The sequence below is a fragment of the Ovis canadensis genome, chromosome 15 (assembly GCF_042477335.2).
Source record: "Ovis canadensis isolate MfBH-ARS-UI-01 breed Bighorn chromosome 15, ARS-UI_OviCan_v2, whole genome shotgun sequence".
Taxonomy (NCBI): domain Eukaryota; kingdom Metazoa; phylum Chordata; class Mammalia; order Artiodactyla; family Bovidae; genus Ovis; species Ovis canadensis.
In genome coordinates this window covers 36032506-36053507 of record NC_091259.1, presented here as the reverse complement: position 1 = coordinate 36053507, position 21002 = coordinate 36032506, and the positions used below count along the sequence as shown (strand labels likewise).

The following is a 21002-nucleotide window of genomic DNA, read 5'->3' as shown; positions in this document are numbered from 1 at the left end:
GCATTTTGGGGGCAAGACCAGAAGCCAGAAGAGCAAGGATCGGGCTCTCTTTTTCTCCCTTGTGTCTCCAAAGCTTGGACCTGTGCCTGGCACATAGTAGGTGCTAAGTCAATATTTATGGTTAAAACTAACCAATGCCAAATGAAACTGCACTGTCACATGGGGAGGAGATGGGACTGCACAATGTGGCCCCATCTTTGTGGCTAGACCTTGCCATCTGCAGCCCAGTTCCCAAATGTGCCAGTGGTTCCCTTCCAAATTATAGGGACTTGTGTGTGTGGTGTTTTGCATCTCATTTGCATGCCTCTCATCCGGCACAGAATCCCCCATCCTGCTGGTCTGCTGCTTTCCCTTGCATGAATATTTAGCCCCTTCATCCTACTAATCTTACTTCTGCTCTTGGCCCTCCAAAAAGATACCCTTTAAACTAGAGAAGGGACTTTCCTGGTGGTCCAGTGGTTAGACTCCGCACTTCCAGCGCAGGGGGTGCAGGTTCAATCCCTGGTAGGGAAATGAAAATCCCACATGCCACATGGTGCTGCCAAAAAATGGGGGGTGGGGAACTGGAGAATATGCCAACCCTTCTTCCTCTGGGGGGCTGTGGTGAGTGCCTGCCAGTTGGGGCTGGGGGATGTGGAGAATGGGAGATGCCACTCAGAGACTCAGAGATAAAGCCCAGAGAAACAGAGAAGCAAAGACAGGGAGGCACCCGGATGACAAAAGAGGAGAGACGTGGGCTCAGAGGGAGCAAGACGGGGATGGAGGAAAACAGAAACCTACCAGAGAGATGAGGTAGACAAGACGACAGCGGCAGGGAGACAGAGACCCAGAGGAAGCCGCTGGCAGCACAGGGGCGCCCAGGGAAGGGGCCCCGGGACTGACGCAGGCCCTGACGTGATACGACGTGACGAGGAAATCTACACACTGCTTGTCTTGGCAGAAATGCGACTGATACCCAGGCAAGGCAGTGCAGAGGGGAATTCGTGCCAGGGGGTGCTCAGGCCGCAGCCCCCCAACCTCAATTCTCAGATCCATTCCCTGAGTCAAGGGTAGGAATCAGCTTTCACCTGAGCAGAGGCAGACTTAAGGAAAGTCTGAGCCCCCTCAAAAAAGGCCTAATAACCATTCGACACATTGAGGTGCTCTTTAGACTTTATTACCCAGTGCTGTCGTGAGCATCTTCTCTGTGGAGGAGGCACCTTCATCTGCATTCATAAAGGAGGGGACCTCCATTCATAAAGAGCAACCAGAGAGGCTGAGAGGCCACACCTGGGTTCCCCAGCTCACAGGATGCCAAGCCGGGTGCAGAAGCCATGTTCCAGGGCGGCATTGTCCAGCCAGCTGAGGGAGGTCCCAGCAGCATCCCCCCAACTCCGGGGCACCCTGACCCCCTCACACCAGCCCTGCCTCGGCCCCAGAGATTTCTCGGGGCCTGGCCATCTGTCTCCCCCAGCCCTGGCAGCACCCGATCCCCCCAGGCTATCACCGTACACGCCACGGCATTTTACTTCTGCTCCCGAGTAATGAAAGAGGTTTCTTTCCTTCAGAATTTAATTTCACGCCTGAGACTCGGTGATTAATTCCCTCCCACCGCCCCCCACCACCACCGCCCCTTCTTCCACCGCCCCGTCGGCCCCTCCGCTTGTAAATTCTGCGATGTGCCACGGAATTTGTGTATTTTGCATCAATTAAGTGTCACGTTGAGTAATTCTTCCCTGGCACCGGGTTTGTTTATCCCAACCGTTCCCACAGGGTTGTAGGGGAAGAGGCCGCAGAAGCTGGCGGGGAGGGTGGGCGGGCACGGAATAGTAATCGCCCAGCGCATCTGCGTGGCAGCTCAGCGTCAGCCTGGCTCTTTGACATACGCTGTGCTTTGTTGCCCACCACAGCCTGGGGAGATCTGGAGATGGCAGTGTCACCTCTGCGTGCAGGAGGTACAGACTCTGGGAGGTCATAAGACACCCCCACCCACTCACCCAAGGTCACCCAGCTCAGCAGTGATGCCGGCCACTGACATCAGGGTCGCCTGATTCCCACTCCCCAGCTCCTCATGAGAAGCCCTGGAGGGTGGGAAAAGAGCAGAGTCTTCTAGAAAGTCTTTCTGCAGGGAGGAGCCTTCCAAGCGCAGCCCCTCTCCAAGGGGGTGGGTAGGGGGCAGTCACAGGGTGAGCCGAGAACAGAGGACATTTCCCATTTCGTCAGGAGGGGCCAGCGGGGTGTCAGCGCTCTCACCATTCACCCTGGAGCCGGATCCAGTGTTAGATTCTTCCGTCTCAGAGCGCATTTACTGAACAAGCGTGGGGAGACCTGGTTTTAGATCCTGGCTCTGCAGTCAGATCCTGGGCAGGTCACTGCACTTCTCTGGTCTCAGGGTCCCCATCTGTGTATGCCCCCCAAGTCCCTAAGGACCTCCCCCTGGTGGCTCAGAGGGTAAAGAATCCTGCAATGCGGGAGACCCAGGTTCGATCCCTGGGTTGGGAAGATGCCCTGGAGAAGGAAATGGCAACCCATGCTGGTATTCTTGCCTGGAGAATCCCATGGACAACAGAACCTGGCGGGCTACAGTCCATGGGGTTGCAAAGAGTGGGACACAACTGCGCGACTTCACTTTCACTTTCCAAGTCCATAAGTCGGCTCTACTGTTCCATGAGCCTATGAAGTTCCGCGATGTGGGAAAGGCAGACCGCTGGCCCACCCCCTGCCCGTGTGCCTCCATTCTCCCTCCCTCGGATGTCTATGGCTCGGGCAGCCCAGGCACGTGGGGATGCCACAGGGGATCAGCACTGCCTCAAGGAGCTTCCAGGGAAACCGGATACACGGCCTGGTGCAGACAGCTGCTGGCAAGAGCGGTCGGGGTGAGGGGAGGGGGCAGCAACAGTGGTTGCCTCTGGGAGGGAAACGGGGCAACTGGAAGCGCAGTGAGGGGCCCCCCTTTTCACTATATGATCTTGTCTACTTTCAGAACTTTTGCCATGTGTGTGTATTGTGCTTTTTTTTTAATCTTTTAAAAAGAAAAATTTGCTTGAAAATAAAATGAAAGAAAAAGAAAACCCTATGGGAGTCCAGTGAGGGTGGCCTGGGGGAGATGTCCAGAAAGGGTGAGATTGAAGCTTTTTCTGAAAGATCAGCAGGAGTTGGCCAAGCAGAACGGGCTGGTAGGGCACTCAGGTGTCAGGCAGTGTGCTGACAACGTGCCTGGTGTGGGGAAGTGGTGACATCAGAAGGTTGGGGCAGGCCAGGCCAGGGAACCTGGTTGGGGTGAGATCACAGATCACAGAGGCCTAACTCAGGATAGGAAGTGGGGATTGTAATATGTAGGTAAAGGGAGCCTGTGGGGTGTACATCAGGGGAAGGTCCCTAGTGGGCAGAACACCCAGGCAGGCCTTTCAGGGTGAGAACTAGACTGAGGCAGCAGCCAGAATGTTGCTCAGATGGCAGGGATGCGGCACACCGAATCCCACCAATGAGGGCCTGGTCTCCTGGAGTGTGGGGCCGCAGGCCCACAGTCACTGCTTGCTTGTGGTTTGGGAACACAAAAGAGAGGAGCGTTGGTGGATGGCAGGTGTATTTTACAGAAGGCTTAACTTCTAAATCTTTCTGGGCTTGGGGAGAAAAACACTACCTCCTCTGAGCCCACCCAGATTGCAGGTGGGAGCAGACAGGACAGAACCGAGGTGCCCATCCTTGACAGACCCAGACCAAAATGGACCAGAATTATAGTCCCAAGAGGTCGTGATCTTCATGCCACGGGGACTGTGTATATGAACGTCTCTCCCTCCCTCTTGTGGTTTTGCTTTCTCCCTCTGTTTGTCATTCTAACCTAGTCTGCCCACCACATCCTCACCTCCCTCAGCCCCCGCTCCCAGCCATGCTTTCCAGGGCCTCCATCTGGCTGAGCAGGAGAGTCTGGGCCAGAGTCTGGAGCACCAGGGGATCCAGTGAGCCATCCCACTGGGCATCACTCACTCCGGGCACCAGTGGGCAGCAAGTTCTGGGTGCCTGCCTTCCCACCCCGACCCCCACCCCACCCTTCTCAGGACTGCCCAGGACCACTCACGCTCTCTGCCTTCCAGATCCTGCCGAGTCAATCCCCACCATCCTGGACGGCTTCCACTCCCAGGAAGTGTGGGCCGGCCACACCATGGAGCTGCCCTGCACCGCCTCTGGTTACCCCATCCCTGCCATCCGCTGGCTCAAGGATGGCCGACCCCTCCCAGCTGACAGCCGCTGGACCAAGCGCATCACGGGGCTGACCATCAGTGACCTGCGGACCGAGGACAGCGGCACCTACATTTGTGAGGTCACCAACACCTTCGGATCAGCAGAGGTCACAGGCACCCTCACGGTCATTGGTGAGTGGGGGAGCCCCTCTTCCAGCCCCAGTAAGCTTTGAGAGCAATGCCTCTGGTGGGGAGGGACATGAGGGCAGCCCAATGCTTCTGGCTGGCCACAGAGATGATCCCCTCGTTGGGAAGGCAGGTTGGTGCCCTGAGAAAAGCACTGGATTTGAAATCAGAAGACCTGCCTTTAAAAAGACCTGCCTTTGATGTCATCAGATAGTAACTGACCTGGGGAAAATCATATAACCATGAGCATCACCTCTGTGCCCTTTTCTGTCGAAGAGGATAATAACACTGCCCCTCCTACATCCTAGAGGTCACGAGGGTCATAGGGAACAATGACGGTGATGTGACAATCTCATGGGGCTTCTCAGCTTCTTGGGAGGAGGCAGTGTCTATACTAAAGGGAACGACACTGATGTGAATCTAGTAGAGGACATATGAACCCATCAGTGGCGACATTCAGAGTATTTAGGGATAACTTCTAGGGAGACATTGGGGGTAAACACCCAGGGCAGCCTTTCCAGGACCTGCCAGTTGGGCATGAACTCTGGTCCTTCCTGTTGCTCCTCCCATTCCAGAGCCCCAGGGTCCAGGGAGCACGGGTGGAGAGCAGGAGGCCTTCACAGACCCCTGCTGCTGCTGAGCCCCTGGAAGGGCAGAGGGGCTGAGATCGGGGTGGGGGAGGGGGAAACCCCTGGAGGGGAAGTGATGAGACCCGGAGCATTCTTCCCCCACCCAGCCTCATCTCTCTCTAGGGTTCCCTGCTCTTGGGGCTTCAGGGAAGGTGTTGGCAGCAGAGGGGCTGAGACTTGGAGACCCTGTGGAATCCCAGTCCTGTGGGGCAGCAAGAGCCTGAGTCCATGAACTCTGAACCTAATGACATCATGGGGGATTCAGCCTGGGCAGTGGAAAGAGGCTATCCAGAGGTGGTCCCGTCCCCATCCCCCACCTCTGCCATTGAGATTGACCAAAGAGACTCTCTGCTCAGCTCACCCCCTGTCTCATAAGCACAGAGCTGCAGGTCTGCAGACCCTCAGCTGGACCAGGGGACCGCACAGAGCCCACCTCCTCTGGACTGACCTTCTGGGCCTAACATTCTGTCACCCTCAGCCCAGATATGGGCCCAGTCTCCTCCCCATAACCGCAGGGATCTTGGCAGTTGGGGCATGTTTATCTGCAGTACAGGGAGGAGACCCTCCCCATGTGAATTCACTGTGAAGCTGGAAGAGCAGAAAGAGCCCCCAAGAAATGCTCTGGGAGCAACAGTTTGTGATACAAACACTTAGGTTAAAATGCTGGAAGCTTAGGGGCGGGGGAAGGTCCTCTCATACAAACAAGATGTGGACCACAGAGTAGGCAGGTAGGAGGACCGGGATCCATACCCTCTTCTAAGCTCCATCCTAAACTGTTTGGCCTGCAATGCAGGGGACCTGGGTTTGATCCCCGGGTTGGGAAGATCCCCTGGAGGAGGGCATGGCAACCCACTCCAGTATTCTTGCCTGGAGAATCCCCGTGGACAGAAGAGTCTGGTGGGCTACAGTCCATGGGGTCGCAGAGTCAGACATAACTGAGCGACAGATCTGAACTGAACTGAACTGAAGGCTCTTGCAGGTCTCTGGCTCGTGAAATCCCCAAGCACACAGTATTACCTTCACCCCCTTCAACCTCTTCTGCTACACTCAAACACATACGCACACTCACACACTCACACTATCTCAGGGAACAGGTCAGGAGGGCTGTGTACCCCCATCCTTGAAAATTAGCACACCTCACTCTGAGTTAATTTGATGTTCCAAGCTCCAGCTTCAGTACAGACAGGCAAGCAAGTACTTACACGCACACATCCAGGCAGATGTGTTGGAAGCTCACATGCCCACTTCCCTGCACACACATGCAGACATACATGGTGTCTGTGTGCACCCACAGGCACACACACTCATCCTAGAGCACATGGACACACAGTAAGTAACTGCCTAGAGCTGTGTGCACACGCTCTGCCCCTGTGGGCATGGATAATCCTGACGCTCTGAGATGCAGAGCTCCCCACCCTCCCCCTCACTGGGCTGGGCTGGATAACCAGGTTCAAGAGGAAGTGACATGGCTTTTCTCTGTCTTCCTTCCCCTCTGATAGCACCTCTTTGCCAGGTTCATGGAGAGGAAAGCAGTGTTTGTTTTCATATCCCCCTCATTCTGCCACCCAACCTCCCACCCATCCTCCGTGAGGCCCTGTGCAGAAGCAATGAGGAGAGAGCTGCTGGCTGGCAGGTCCTGGGAGCCCTGGCTGGTACCTGGGGCGAGTGGAATGCCACCTGCATCATGGCGCACTGATGTTCCCTGGGTAGCAGGCAGAGGGTCTGGGAGTGAACAGGCTAAGCATAGTGTGAGCAGACTCCTGCATGCTTTGACTGTGCCCACCCAGGCAGGCCTGCCGTATGCCCCTCTCCTGCAGGCTCCATTACTGGGGGTCTAGACAGGGAGGCCTGGCGTGCTGCAATTCATGGGTTTGCAAAGAGTCGGACACAACTGAGCGACAGAACTGAACTGAACTGAAGGCTCCTGCAGGTCTCTGGCTCCTGAAATCCCCAAGCCCATGGAGATCAAGGGAGAGAGGCCAGCTTGGGGCTGGTAACCAGCCAGCCAGTCAATCAATAAACATGACTCAGACAGCAGTTGTGATACAAAGATGAGAGTCTCTGCCCTGCTTTCAAGTGGCTCACAGTCCAGAGGGAGAAAGAGAAACAAAGTGGCGATTGGAAGACGTGAGCTTGGTGTTCTGTTAGTTACACACAGGGAGCCTTGGAAGAGGAATCCTTAGCCCAGTCTGGGAGGGGAATAGTATCCAGGAAGGCTTCTTGGAAGGGGTGGCACCTGAGTTTGGTGTGAAGGATGAGTAGGAAATAGGCAAAGGGGGCCAAGAGTGCCCTGGGTGTGCGGGAACCACAGGCAGGATGCTGCTCTAGAGACTGCATAGCTGAGAAGGGGGCCAGGTCTCAAGGGCCTCCATGGCCTTGGATGCCGAGCTGAGAGTTGTTGGGTGCCATGGAAGTTATGAGCAGGGCAGTGGCTGGCTGCAGTGAAGAAGACCGATGGAAGGTCATGAGGAAAAAGGAGGAATGGAGAAGTACCGCATGGGTCCAGGCCTGGAGCTCTGGGCCTGCAGCTGGACAGGGGCAGTGGAGGTGAAGAGTAGGGAGTTGACTGATGCGTATAGAAGAAGTCAGACCAGCAGAAGGTAGCGGCTGGTTATCTGGATAAGCACGGGAGACAGGTGGCGGGCTGTGGGTGTCTCCCTGGTTTCTAGGGTGGGTGACAGTGAGAACAATGAGCCAGCCAAGCTCCCATCCTCCTCATGAGCCAGAGGGTGCTTTCCAACCCTGCCCCAGCAAGGACCCCACATCAGGACAACACGAGCCATCAGAACAACAGGTGCCAAGACATCCTCTGGCCTGACCCTGCCATTTCACAGATGGGTAAACTGAGCCCTAGGAATTCACTCAGCCTGGTTCCCACCCATGCGCCACCCCCTCCCCCGCCCCGCCCCGACACACACGCAAGACATCTTGGAGACAAAGCCAGGGTCTCCTGACTCCCAGGGCCTTTTATGATCGCCGCCCACCCACAACCACACTCCACTCACACTGAGTCCTTTTGCTTTTCTTTTCCTCCCCATTTCCCCTTGCCTTTCCCCTGCCTGGTCCGGCCCAGACCCCCTTCACGTGACCCTGACACCAAAGAACCTGAAGACTGGCATCGGCAGCACGGTCATCCTCTCCTGTGCCCTCCTGGGCTCCCCGGAGTTCACCATCCGCTGGTACCGCAACACCGAGCTGGTGCTGCCCAGCGAGGCCATTTCCATCCGCGGGCTCAGCAACGAGACGCTGCTCATCACCTCGGCCCAGAAGAGCCACTCAGGGGCCTACCAGTGCTTCGCCACGCGCAAGACCCAGACTGCCCAGGACTTCGCCATCATCGTGCTGGAAGGTGAGTTGGGGGAGGGGGGCAGCTGGGCGGGTTCCGGATTCCTGCAGCCAGGCCAGGAGGTACCCCGCCCTCCCAACAGGAAGCATTCATCCAGCGCTCACTACACACCAAGGAGATGCCCTGCCTCGTTTCATCCTCCCACGGGCCCTGCTTGGAGGTATTTTTTAAAAAATAATATCTATTTTGCAATTGAGGAAACTGAGGCTTTGGTCACTTGCCCAAGGTCACACAGTTCTGCCAAGGAACTGGGTTTGAACTCAAGTCTCTTCAACAACTCCATTGCCTCTACAAAATTACTAGAACTGCACTATTAGAGGGTTTCCCAGGTGACGCTGCTGGCAAAGAATCCACCTGACAAGGCAGGAGACACTGGTTCTATCCCTGGGTTGGGAAGACCCCCTGGAGAAGGAAGTGGCAACCCACTCCAGGGTTCTTGCCTGGAGAATCCCATGAACAGAGTAGCCTGGCAGGCTATAATCCATGGGGTCTCAAAGAGTCGGATATGACTTAGCAACTAAACCACCACCAATCCTTTATAGCATTCCTGCGTGGAAGGATGGCCAGTGTTAATGACTACATACCCATGATCCATGGAGGAAGTGGGGGCCTGGGGGCCCAGTCTTCCGTTAACTAAGATTTAAGCCCCATCACAGACACCTCCCCCCACCATGGCAGCCTCTGGGCAGCTTGCATCTTAAGCCTCAAACTTTCAGCTTTTTGACGCCACCCCTCCCACTGAAATAAGCTGGAATTAGATTCTTCAGGTCCAGTCCCTTCAAGTCCTGGTTCCACACATAGTTAACCTCTGAGCCTCTATGTCTTTATTAATAAAGTTAGAAGAAAGAGGTGGAAAAGGAAAAGTTGAGAGGATCTAACATTTATTAAGCACTTACAAAGTGCTGTGTAAGCATCTTTAATGCATTAATTCATTTACTCCTCACATCCATATAAGGATATAATCATTGCCTCCATGATCTCCATCGTCCGTGGAGGGAAGCTGGCAAGACTCAGAGATGTTAAATAACTTGCCCAAAGACACAGAGCTAACCAAGCGACTGAGACTGGATTCAAATCCAAGGGTCTTCATTCATATGCAATAGTAATAGGGCACCCAGCAGGGTTTTATGGATAGCACGTGATGAGGTGGGGTGGCCTGGTCGGGACAGTCTCTCCACGACTCAGTGACCCTGAAGGGTGCTCCTCACTCCCTGCAGATGGCACGCCCCGCATCGTCTCATCCTTCAGCGAGAAGGTGGTCAACCCCGGGGAGCAGTTCTCACTGATGTGCGCGGCCAAGGGCGCCCCGCCCCCCACCATCACCTGGGCCCTGGACGACGAGCCCATCGTGCGGGATGGCAGCCACCGCACCAACCAGTACACCATGTCTGATGGCACCACCGTCAGCCACATGAACGTCACGGGGCCCCAGATCCGTGACGGGGGCGTGTACCGGTGCACGGCACGGAACTCGGTGGGCAGTGCTGAATATCAGGCGCGAATAAACGTAAGAGGTGCCTGTCTACATTTAAATATCAGAATAGGCTTTTAAGTTCCTTTGCCATCTCTGTGGTTACCATTATTCTTGTGGTGATTAGTACTTATTATTATTCGTCATTTTGATTTTAGTAGAGGTCTCTCTCCTGTCCTCCTCTCCCTGCCCCCCGCAAATGCCATCATCCATTTGTGTGTGTGTGTGTGTGTGTCTGGTACTGTTCACCCTCTTTGCATTCCCATTCTCCTCCTCCCTTCACACCTCCCACAATCCTGCCCCCTACCCCGTCCCTCCCCTCAGTCTCTCTGGCTCCAGGTACATTGAGCACTCCACTGGCATCTGCGTCCCACCCAGGCCTTGCAAGGACAGGCACAGGGCAGGGGGCGGTGGCCCAGTGTGCCCTTTGATAGAGATGTCCACCAAAGCTTTATCCCCATGTACCCCTACGGAGCCACCCCTGAGGTGCTCCAGGAGCTGCGAGCAGCCAGGAGCCAGGGAACCATCTTCTCTCAATCCACCATCTCCTGGCTACCCTCTAAGACCCCAGCCATGAAGACTAGGGGGTTCAGGCTGGGTGAGGGTGCCCCAAGGCAGGCACCTCCATGAGTGGAGGAAGGAGGCCTCATGGCCGCCTTCCCCGTGCCTCAGGTCTCCAACTTGCTGTGGTGAGAACAGAGGCTCCTCTGAAGCGCTCTGTAGCCACGTGGGGTCAGACTAGTCCTCGTCTGACCCTACCAGTGAGCCCTGACCCAAGAGCAGAGGAGGCGCAGGGGAGTGGGAGGGCCCTGGTCCAGGGGCGCTGGTGGCTGCCATGGAAACAGGGAAGGGGAGTGGCGAGGTCATGCAGAATTCATCTGTGCCAGGTCTCTGACCCTGACATGAGAAACGGGGTCTCCCTTTGACCACCCTCCTGCCCTCTGAATTGGAAGGGGACAGGCTGCCCAGTCATGGGAGATGCCTTGGTCCAGCCCCTCATCTGCTGGGTGAGGGGGCAGCTGGAAGCCCAGAGTTTTATTTACCTGCTCCAGCACTAACCCTGCCTGGTAGCCTCTGAGCCCCCTTTGCAATTCCCATGAAGCCAGCTGCCCACTGACCCAGCCTATGACCCTCCCCACTTCTGCCAGTGTGATCAGAGCCCCTCTTTGTAGCCCCTTCCCAGGGGCGCACAGAACACATTTATTGTTGAAAGAAGAGCATCCAAGGAAGACCTTCCTATTGTCCTTTAAGTAGTTAATACACATGAGGTCTAAGACCATTGTGAGCAAATCGAATGAAAGTAACAGCATCTCATCTTAATCTCCTCCTAAATGAGGACTCACCCTCCGAGATCCCCATGACTTCTTGGTGAGGCTTCGGTTTGCTCATCTAGCCCATCCCAGTAGGGGAATGGATTCTCGCCCCAGGGCATGAATGAACTGTCTCTGCAACTGTTTGAAGCTAGTAACAGTGAATCCTGGAGAGACCCCAGGTGCCCCCAGTTCCAGCCGCTGCCTCGTAAAAAAAAAAAAAAAAAAAGGCCTCCCTTTCTCCCTGCCGAATTTCCATCCCCTAAGAGTTTCCAAGGCCAAACAACTGAGAAGAGCACCCCAGGGCGATGCCTGGCTGTCCCTGGCTAACCGCACCATCACCCGTCCTCTCCTCCTCCTTCCCGACTCCTGCCCAGGCCCCCCCAGCATCCGGGCGATGAGGAACATCACGGCCGTGGCTGGGCGGGACACCCTTGTCAACTGCAGGGTCATCGGCTACCCCTACTACTCCATCAAGTGGTATAAAGACGCCCTCCTGCTGCCCGACAACCACCGGCAGGTGGTGTTCGAGAACGGGACCCTCAAGCTGACGGATGTGCAGAAGGGCATGGACGAGGGGGAGTACCTGTGCAGCGTCCTCATCCAGCCGCAGCTCTCCATCAGCCAGAGCGTCCACGTGGCTGTCAAAGGTAGGCTTTCCCCTGCTGCCACCCGGAACCGGAGCACCCCCGTGGTCACCCAGGACTGCAGGCTCCTCTCCGCAGCCGCTCAGCTGGCGGCACTCCTGAGTGGACTCCAAGAAAGAGAAGGCTCTGGCCTGGAGTTTGGAAAAAGTGGGGCAGGGAGATTGCACAGGGGCAGGGGCACAAGAAGGCCATGGGTACCTCTACATCCAGTTCTGGCTGTGGGCTGCAGGTCAAGGCCACGCTGGCCCCAGAGGTGATCAGCTATATTTTTCCCCTGTGTCAGCATGGAGCCACCCAGAACTCAGCTGGGCCCATTAGAGACCAGCAGGCGCACAAGGGGCAGGACTCAGAATGGAAGCAGCAGGAGGTAGGGTGGAAGGCGCAGGCGCTGGGTGCCCTGACTCTCTTCCGGGGCTCAGACAGGCGAGGCTGCTTTTCCATAATTGACAAGGACCTTTCAGCTGCTAAGGGCTTCACTGGTGACTCATATGGTAGAGAATCTGCCCGCAGTGCAGGAGACACAAGTTCAATCTCTCAGTCAGGAAGATCCCCAGGAGAAGGATATGGCAACCCACTCCAGTATTCTTGCCTGGGAAATCCCATGGACAGAGGAGCCTGGGGGGCTACAAGTCCATGAGGTCACTAGGAGTCAGACACAGCTGAGCGACTAACACTTTCAGCTAATGCTGCTAGAGGCCTGGAACCTAAAGCCCTCATCCCTCCCAGGCCCTCCACGCTCACCCGGGCGAGGTCTGTGTTCTGCTCAGACACTTGATACTGTGCCTGGCACACGGCAGCCATTCAGTAAATGTTTGTGGATTAAAGCAATGAAGGCATATACGCAAGCAAATATATGAATGCCTGACTGAGACAGACGTCCCCCTGGGTCAGGGCCTGTGTGGCACTGCGAAGCTCCCTCTCAAACACATTCTTTGAAACTGACAGGCCTGGAGATTGTCTGGATGGTGGGTGAGAGCTGGGTGGCCTGGTTTCCCAGGGGGCAGGGTGGAGAGGTGGGGCCTGCCTCCTGGCTGAGGAGAGGTCCCTGAAAGCCAGGCAGCTGGGGTGCAGGGTCATTGGGCCAGTGGTGGCCGTGACGGATAAGGGCATCTGTCCCTTTCTGAAGAGCCGGGGCAGGCTCCAGCATATCCCCAAATGCGAAACATGAACCCAGAGAGGAAGCCAGCCTGGGCCCTCGAGCCCACAGGAAGGAGAAAGCTGTGGGCTCCGGGCTTGAAAAGGGCTCTAACACGGGGGGAGGGTCCAGGGGGCCCAGATTTCTGAAGCGAGATGGAGTGGAGGTCTTGTGGACAGGAAGAGGGGGTCTCGGGGGCATCTGGGCCTTGTGGACAGGAAGAGGGGGTCTCGGGGGCATCTGGGCCTTGTGGACAGGAAGAGAGGAGTCTAGGGGAAGGACTGGTTTGGGGAAACAGGTGCTGCCTCTGGTTTAGACCCCTCCAAGCGTGCGGTGAAGATGGGCCATCCAGGGGGCAATGTCAGAACCGCTGGGGAGATGGAAGGTGCAGCAAAGGGCGCAGTCAGGGCTTCGCTCCTCCGCTGCCTGTCACCCGGGCTCTCCTGTCGGCCCACCGGGACCACGTCACATGCCCCCTCGTGCACACACCACCTGTCGCAGTGCCAGACAGTGTGTGCTGCTGGAGCCAAAACTCAGACTTTAGTCTGGGTTGCGGTGACTTTCCGGGAAGCCTGGCTCTGAGCCTGCGAACTGGGGGAGGGGCCGTCCTGGTGGCCCTTTCAGGCTTGGCGGCGAGAGACCTCAACAGCATCTGCCTCCTGCCTCCTCACTGCTGCACCCCAGACAGGCAGAGGGCCATTCTGGCCCCTCTCTCAGCCTGAAACCTCTGCCCAGCCCAGCGTCCTCATGCCAGCAGGAACCTCCCAACCCCCGTGCCCATCCCCAGCCTGGCTCCCGGCATCACGGGGCAACCTGCCTGTATCCATTTCTGTTACACGCAGTGGACTGAGAGTTCACAGTGTAAACATCACATATTAAAACATCTAACCTTTGCTCTATTCCCTTCGCCCAGCCGCACCAGTGAGCATTCGGCCGGATTTGTTGACTTAAAAAAAAAATAATAACAGGGCTCCAGTGAGCCTCGTAGTACACAGAACATCCTGAAAGCTGCTTCTGCTCATCAATTATTCAACCCCATTCAGGGAGCGATCAGCCCTAATGAATTGAATCTGATGCATTCCGTCTCAGCGACTCGCTGGGCCTGTTGTGATTGTGCTGAGCGACAGTGTCTCCGGGCCCAGGGCGAGGGAAGGGGTGTGTGTGTGTGTGTGTGTGTGTGTGTGTGTGTAATCCCAGAGCGCAGAGCCACTGCACTCGGCACGTCTGGCTCCCAGCATGCAGCGCGAGCTTGGCGTTCACAAGCAGAGATGTGATGTGTGTGTATAGTGCACAGGTGCGTGTGCACACGCGGCCCCTTCCCTGCCCGCAGGGTCTGCAAATCCAGCCACAGAAGGGGTACAGTCCTCCGTTTTCTCTCCAGACCAGTGCAGGGGCTCTGTGACCCTGTGCCCCTGCCCATCCGAAAGCTTAAATCCATTCTCCCCCTCCTTCCCAGACTCCCTCTCCCCACCTCATTAGAATGCGCTTTTGCAGAAGAATCCATCAGAGCTGATTGTGAGCACGCTGCTTGATTAGCTGATGTGCTGTTCGAAGAGCTACTCGAGGAGGAGGAGGGTGGAGTAGGCGCCTCTGGGTGTGGAAAGGGGACCCAATTCTGGCGGGGGAGGAGACCCAAGGGCAGACCTCTAGACCCACTCCTGCCTCTCTGCCTGGGACATGCGTCCCACCCAGAGGATCAGAGCAGAGATTTAGAGTGTAGGGATGGGTGCATAGGGGTGAGATGGGGCACTGGAAGCTTGGGATCAGATGGAAGTCCTACCCCCTCATCTCTCTGTAGGGCCAAGTACCTGCAGGCAGGGCAGGGCAGGGCAAAACCCCACACTACTCCGTGAGCTGGTAAAACCCCTGTTGACTCTATTCCTTCTGGGACTGCTTGTCTTCTGATGAATTTTCCAAACACTGGGGTGAGACAAGCAGAACACACCAGACACACATGCATGCCCACGCATGTGCAGAGAGCTGTGTGCATGGGTACACACGCATGGACACACTGTATGTTTGTATGCGTGTGCCTGCAACAGACAGACGCACGTCAGCCTGTCCACACTTCACACATACCACACGCAGTGGTATATACTCCAAAGGTTCCCTCTGTCCACATCCTCCCGTGAAGCGACATTCCTGAGCCACGGACGGTAGCTGCAGGTGCTACCGTAGAGGAGATCCCCCAAGTGAGCCTGCTGTGACCAGCAAGGCAGAGAGGGTGAGGGTGCTTCCACGGCTGCCTGGACTCGGGTGCGTGTGACCCTGACTGGCAGGGGAGAGCCAGGCTGTGAGAAAGGCGAGGTTTATCTCTGGGCATCCAGAAAGAGTCTTAGTAGGATGCTGAGAGGAAGGCATGGAGATTCAACCTAGATTTGGTGTCTTTAGGGCCCCCTGTAGCTGAAAAATAATGTAGCATAAAAGCATCTCTGGGCACGCAGGCTGAATGTTTAATTACCTAAGAAAGCAGGGCTGTAACAGGAGCTCCTTGGCTTTGGCCCAGCAAAGGAACATCTCCATCCCCACATCTGAGCCTCCGGAGGCCCTTCAAAACAAGGGCATGAGTTGCTCTCTGCCCATTCTCAGTAAGGCCAGGACCCGGAGGCAGTGCCAGGTCCCTCTGGATAGCAGAGAACACACACATGCAGGCACACACTCTCCCAAGCACACTCCTCACCCACACGCCTTCCCTCGCTGCTCAACCAGTCCCTGCTGTGTGCTTGGGGGGTTTCTACGGTCGATCGTGGGGCTTAAGAGAGAGCTGGTTCCCTGGCCAAATGCATGCCATTGGCACAGATGGAGATTTAGAAGGAACCCCCTGGAATCCACAGGAACTGGGCATGACGGGTTCCCAGGGGCAAGTTGCCCAATGCACTGGGGGAAGGACACCGAGAATGCTGCTGCCCACAGCCCTGTTCCTCAGCAGAGGAAGCCAGGGGCACCGGAGCAAGCCTCCTCCTCACTGGACAGACAGGGCTCACGCGACGGCAGTGCTGAGGATGAAGCAGCGTCTATCTGTCCATTCGGAGAGGTTGACTGTGCCCCCACTCTCTTCCAGGCACTATGCTATGAACACCATTGTGCTCAAGACAGGCAAAATTCCTGCCCTTGGGGAACTTACATTCTGGTGGGGAAATGGTTAGTGTGTGCAATAGGTGAAAGATGCTTCATGGCAAACAGGGAGTGGGGAGCAGAATGCCAAGGGGCGTGGAGAGGGGTTTGCAGTTTTAAATAGGGCGGTCAGGGAAGGCCTTCTGGAGAAGAGGGGGGCTATGTTTAAAAAAAAACTGAAGTGACCATATTCCTAAAATATGAGACTTGTTACAACTGGAAGATCAGTGTCAGGCTTTAGTGCCTGTTGGGTCCAGCTGCCCCATTTTGCAGATGAAAAACTGAGGCTCGGGGGCAGAGCAGGGTGGTGGCTAGAGGGCAGCATGCCCACATTGCTCTTGGATAACAGAGTCTTTCCCCATCTCCATGCTGCACAAGCAGGGAAGCTCCAGCTTTGCACAGTGTCCATTCTCTGCCAAATAGTGTAATAAATAAAAAGATTCAGTCTTGAAGAGAGCTCATGAGAGACACCATAAAGTGTTTATGGGCTGGGCTGGTGGTCAGCGTGGCCTCCTCTGCACAGCGCCCCCACACACGCAGCCGTAACAGCTTTATGGTGGCCGGGGACGCCAGGGACTGCCACGACTGCTCTGTCGTCTGAGCCACGTGAGCCTCTGACTTCTTCGCCATCACAACAGCTTGCTCCGACCCTGTGTCCCACACAGCTGAGAGTTGCCCTCTCACCAAAGATGACTGTGGCCAGAGCAGGGCTTCCAGAGAGAAATCCCTTCATTACATGGCATTCATGTCCCCTACCTTCAGACTGTGTGCTAGGGAGATGCTAGGAGTCAGGGCAGGAGGGTCCCTGAAGAAATTCCTGGGCATCACTGCCATGGAGGTGATCTAATCCTCAGCTTCTTCTTTCTCAGATGTGGGGATGGACACACACACCCCACACACTCAAGGAGCCTGTGTCCGCCTCTGAGTGCGGGGGAGACACCACCACAGCCCCCGTCCACATTGCAGGGCCCCTGCCCTGATTCTCAGAACCTCCCACTCACAGCCTCCTCACGGTGTTCAGCAAGCCCGTGACGGAGCCAGGGTCCCTAGGCTTTCTTCTCCTCCAGGCAGTCCTTGTGTGCCTGGATTTATGGGGTTGTAGGAATGCCATCCTGGAGCCGAGGAATTCTGTGAGCAGCTCTGGCCTCTACCACCCTGTCCAAGGAGCTTCTCAGGGGACATTTATCCCCCACAATACCATACCTGCCCATCTACTGCAGCAGGGGGCAGTGGCGAGGGGAGCAAGGAACCTTACTCTTTGGACCCCCGGGGGGTTGTCTGGTCATCTGCCTCCTGCAGGGCATCAGTGCAGGAGAGCTCTGGCCATCCCAGGTGACTGTCTAACCCCCAGGATGGATGTTGATCGCTCTCTCCTTCCATGGACGCTCATATTGCCATCAGTATGATTCTGGGAGACCAGAAGGGAACAATAGCCTGTGATTGGCCCCTGCCTCTCGGCTCAGCCTTCTCCTGCATTCTCATTCATATATTTTGTAGAGCACATGTGTCCTTTAACTCTGTCCAAATGCCACTTCCTCCATGCAGCTGCAGATGCAACCAGATGACACGCTCTCTGCTCTGAGTTCAGCATCTGTGTTTTCAGGTGGAGCTTGTTCAGTAACCACCAAGGGAGATGTCTTACCTTCCCAAGCAAATGCTAAGCTTCCGGAGGTACTATCCACAATTCAAAGCATGTTCCTACTTTCCCCAGCCCACAAGGAACATAATGCCTTCACAGTGCAGGCATTTCATAAATATTTGATGAACTAGTTAATTAATGAATTAACCTGCCTTAGTAACTTGTTCCGTTATCTAACTCCCTTCTTACTGAGAGAGATGATCTTCCCCTTGCCTGAGCTAAATCTTCCTGCCTCATTGCAGTCTCCACTTGCTCTGTTCTCGATGGAAATGGAGTGCTTGGCCATCCATCCCTGAGGCACGGCCCTCTCCTCCTAGGTAGAGCCACCTGCCCCATGCCTTGCTTGCCCCACAGACTTCTTTCATAACTGTTTGAGTCTCCTCTCATCCATGGAGCCGGCTCTTATTCTAGGACAGCAAGTGCCTGACCCCCGGGGAAGAACTAAGGGAGAAGCTCCTGGCTCCCAAATCATGTCGCATAAATACAGCATCTTGAGACACACGGTAGAGCTCCCTCTTTTCTGGACCAACCCCCATCCTGTGCTTTCCCCACCCCTTGCCCCCCTCTAAGGTCCACACAAGAAATTATAGCCAGACATATATTTACTCATCTGACAAGCACTTACTGGGCTCTTTCAATTTGCCAGGTATAATAAATACTGCCCTGTAGGGGCTCTCAGACCTCCCAGGGAAGGTGGTACTTAGAACACTGACCTCACTGGCTTGTGATCAGGGCCATGATCAAGTGTGGACCAAATGCTGCAGGGCTGTGCAGGAGGAGAGCAGGCTTCACAGAGGAGGTGGTATGGAGCCAGGTCTGAAAGGATGAAGAGGAGTTTCCCATGAGGCCTCCTCGACTCTAGCTTTGAGCCTTTGTGGGAAGAAAGGCTGGACCAGAACTGGTTCTGCTAAGCCAAAGGAGACACACTGGCTGGCAGATCTGGGTCTGTGCAACAGTTCCATCAAAAAGTCCATGGTGGCCAGAGTACTCAATCTGATCTAAGTTCCCAGCGAAGGGAGGATGGAACCTCCCAGGAAGGTCAGCGGAACCCAACAAGGAATCTCTGGGAAACTTCAGCAATGAGCACTGGGCCATTTCTAGAGTCAGGGATCCAGAGACATCTCATTGGAGATATGCAAGATCCAAACCACTCAGAATATGGGGATAAGACCCCGACCCAGAGAGCAGCTGCAGCCAGAGGTTGGGACGCAGAGATCCAAACCATGACCAGAGTCCCAGAAAAGCTGGCTAGACTGAGGACCTGGACTGGGGCTCATGGTGGAGCCCCCATGGTAGTTATTTCCACCCAGTGCCCAGCTGTGTTCACTAGGCCTGGGCTGAGATTTCGGAGCTGTGGGTGTTCATGGTGAGCTAATGGAGCCCTCATGGTCAGAGTGAAGGGTATGGTGGGAGGTGGCGTTGAGAAGGTCAGGTCAGTAAAGGCCCCTGCTCCATCCCATAGGCCTTGGGGATAATGTCTCTCCACAGTGTCACTTCCTCTAGACCTAGAACTCTTGACCAGGAACTTTCCCAAAGGTCCAAAGGGCTGCCAAGGGTTTTGCCACACCTGGTTGCTTCTCAGGGGCTGCTCCCTACTGAACCCTGAAAATCCTTGGGGTGCAGGGAGAGACTGGGACATACGTATGATGTCACTCACCCCTTTCCCCTCTAGGTTGATCACCCCACCCTCACCTGCTGTGTCCACTCTGGGTGGGGAGGATAAGCTGGGTGGGGAGGATAGCAGGCTTCCAGGAGGGATGGGGCTGGTGCCTGGGAGGAGGCCGGAGGACTGTGGACGGCTTGGTAATTTAATTATTTGACTGCAGAAGGAGATCTCATCTACTGGGTGCTCATCCTTGTTAAGCTAATTGTCTGTCTCCTTCTCTCTCTTCTCCCCCCACTTGCCGGGGAAGTCGCTGTGGCCTAATTGAGTTATCATAAAGATAATGGCTGATGCTCTAGCCAGGGCTGAGAAAGGAGGATCCCTCTTACAGCGGCTCAGGCTCCAGACAGGCACCCACCTCCACCCAGGAGCTGAGATGTGGGCAGTAGGTGGAGGAGGGGGTGGGGAGGCTGAGTGGATGATGCTTAGCCAGATGAGTCTACTCACAGATGACAGGGCTCCCCCTCTGCTCTTTCCTGCCACCCAAGGAGAGCTTATGAATGAGACAAAAGAGTCTCTGATCTGGGCATGTTTGGGGCTTTCTCAACAAGGCAACAAGGTAGCATAAAGAAGAGGTTTTGGACTTGGAGAATAGAGAGACCAGGTTTTAAATCCCACAGTCCCCTCTTATAAGCTGGATGATGGAAGGCAAATGATTGCTCTGAACTCAGTTCTCTCATCTGTGAAATGGAGACAGCTCAGCTCACACCTCATTCTTGGTGGGAGGATTCAACAAGGTGTGGATAAAGCAGCTGAAACAACCAGTGACGGGAGCTTCCACCCTCCTGTCCTAGCACCTGATGGCAATGGAAAGGGATGGGCTGGGTGACAGGGCCTCCGCAGGAGGAGGTGAGGATACAGCAGCCTGGCTGGGGGACAGCCCGAGCACCTGGGCACCTCATCTTTACCCATGCCAGGCCCCCAGACAGCTGGAGATGCAGCTCTGGGATACCACGGTGAGCACAGGGGCAGCGAGGGATGGCAGGCAAGTCAGGGTACAAGCTGAGCAGTGTGTCAGCAAGCAGACAGGAGTCAAGAAGCACAGGAGTCGTCACCATTCAAGTTCCAGGACAAAGCTGAAGGTGATGATGAATGCAGGCCAGCCCAGGCCCTGGAGAGAGAGCAGATTCCAGGCCCGGGTAGGCAAGCGGATGGAAGCCAGGGGATGATGTCAGGGCACCCGGGAGATTCTGCATTTATATATATATAGGAGAACAGGCACCCGTGCCCAGGGGACTCTGACTGCAGCCCACAGGGTTGGGAGGAGCCGGAAGGCCAGGCAGGGGCGGGCGTGCTGCCAGCCAGGCTGGGGCACACGGGGGCCTGACTGCAGCACTCCCCTGCCTTCCCAGTGCCCCCTCTCATCCAGCCCTTCGAGTTCCCGCCTGCCTCCATCGGCCAGCTGCTCTACATCCCCTGTGTGGTGTCCTCGGGGGACATGCCCATCCGCATCACGTGGAGGAAAGACGGGCAGGTGATCATCTCGGGCTCGGGCGTGACCATCGAGAGCAAGGAGTTCATGAGCTCCCTGCAGATCTCCAGCGTCTCCCTCAAGCACAACGGCAACTATACGTGCATCGCCAGCAACGCAGCGGCCACCGTGAGCAGGGAGCGCCAGCTCATTGTGCGTGGTGAGTGGGACAGGCCAGCCCCGTCGGGGGAGCAGGGCCCCAGCTCTGCTGTGGCTGGATACAGGCTCTCT

The 21002-nt window shown here is 55.8% G+C and overlaps 1 protein-coding gene across 1 annotated transcript in view; it reads left to right on the top strand.

Annotated features, from left to right (window-relative positions):
- Positions 1 to 21002, top strand: part of DSCAML1 (DS cell adhesion molecule like 1) — a 361994-nt gene that overhangs the window by 268205 nt on the left and 72787 nt on the right. The window contains exons 5-9 of the mRNA XM_069553443.1: positions 4074 to 4352; positions 8049 to 8324; positions 9539 to 9835; positions 11480 to 11752; positions 20653 to 20931. Coding sequence (XP_069409544.1) covers positions 4074 to 4352; positions 8049 to 8324; positions 9539 to 9835; positions 11480 to 11752; positions 20653 to 20931 — 1404 coding nt within the window. The remainder of the gene's footprint in view (positions 1 to 4073; positions 4353 to 8048; positions 8325 to 9538; positions 9836 to 11479; positions 11753 to 20652; positions 20932 to 21002) is intronic.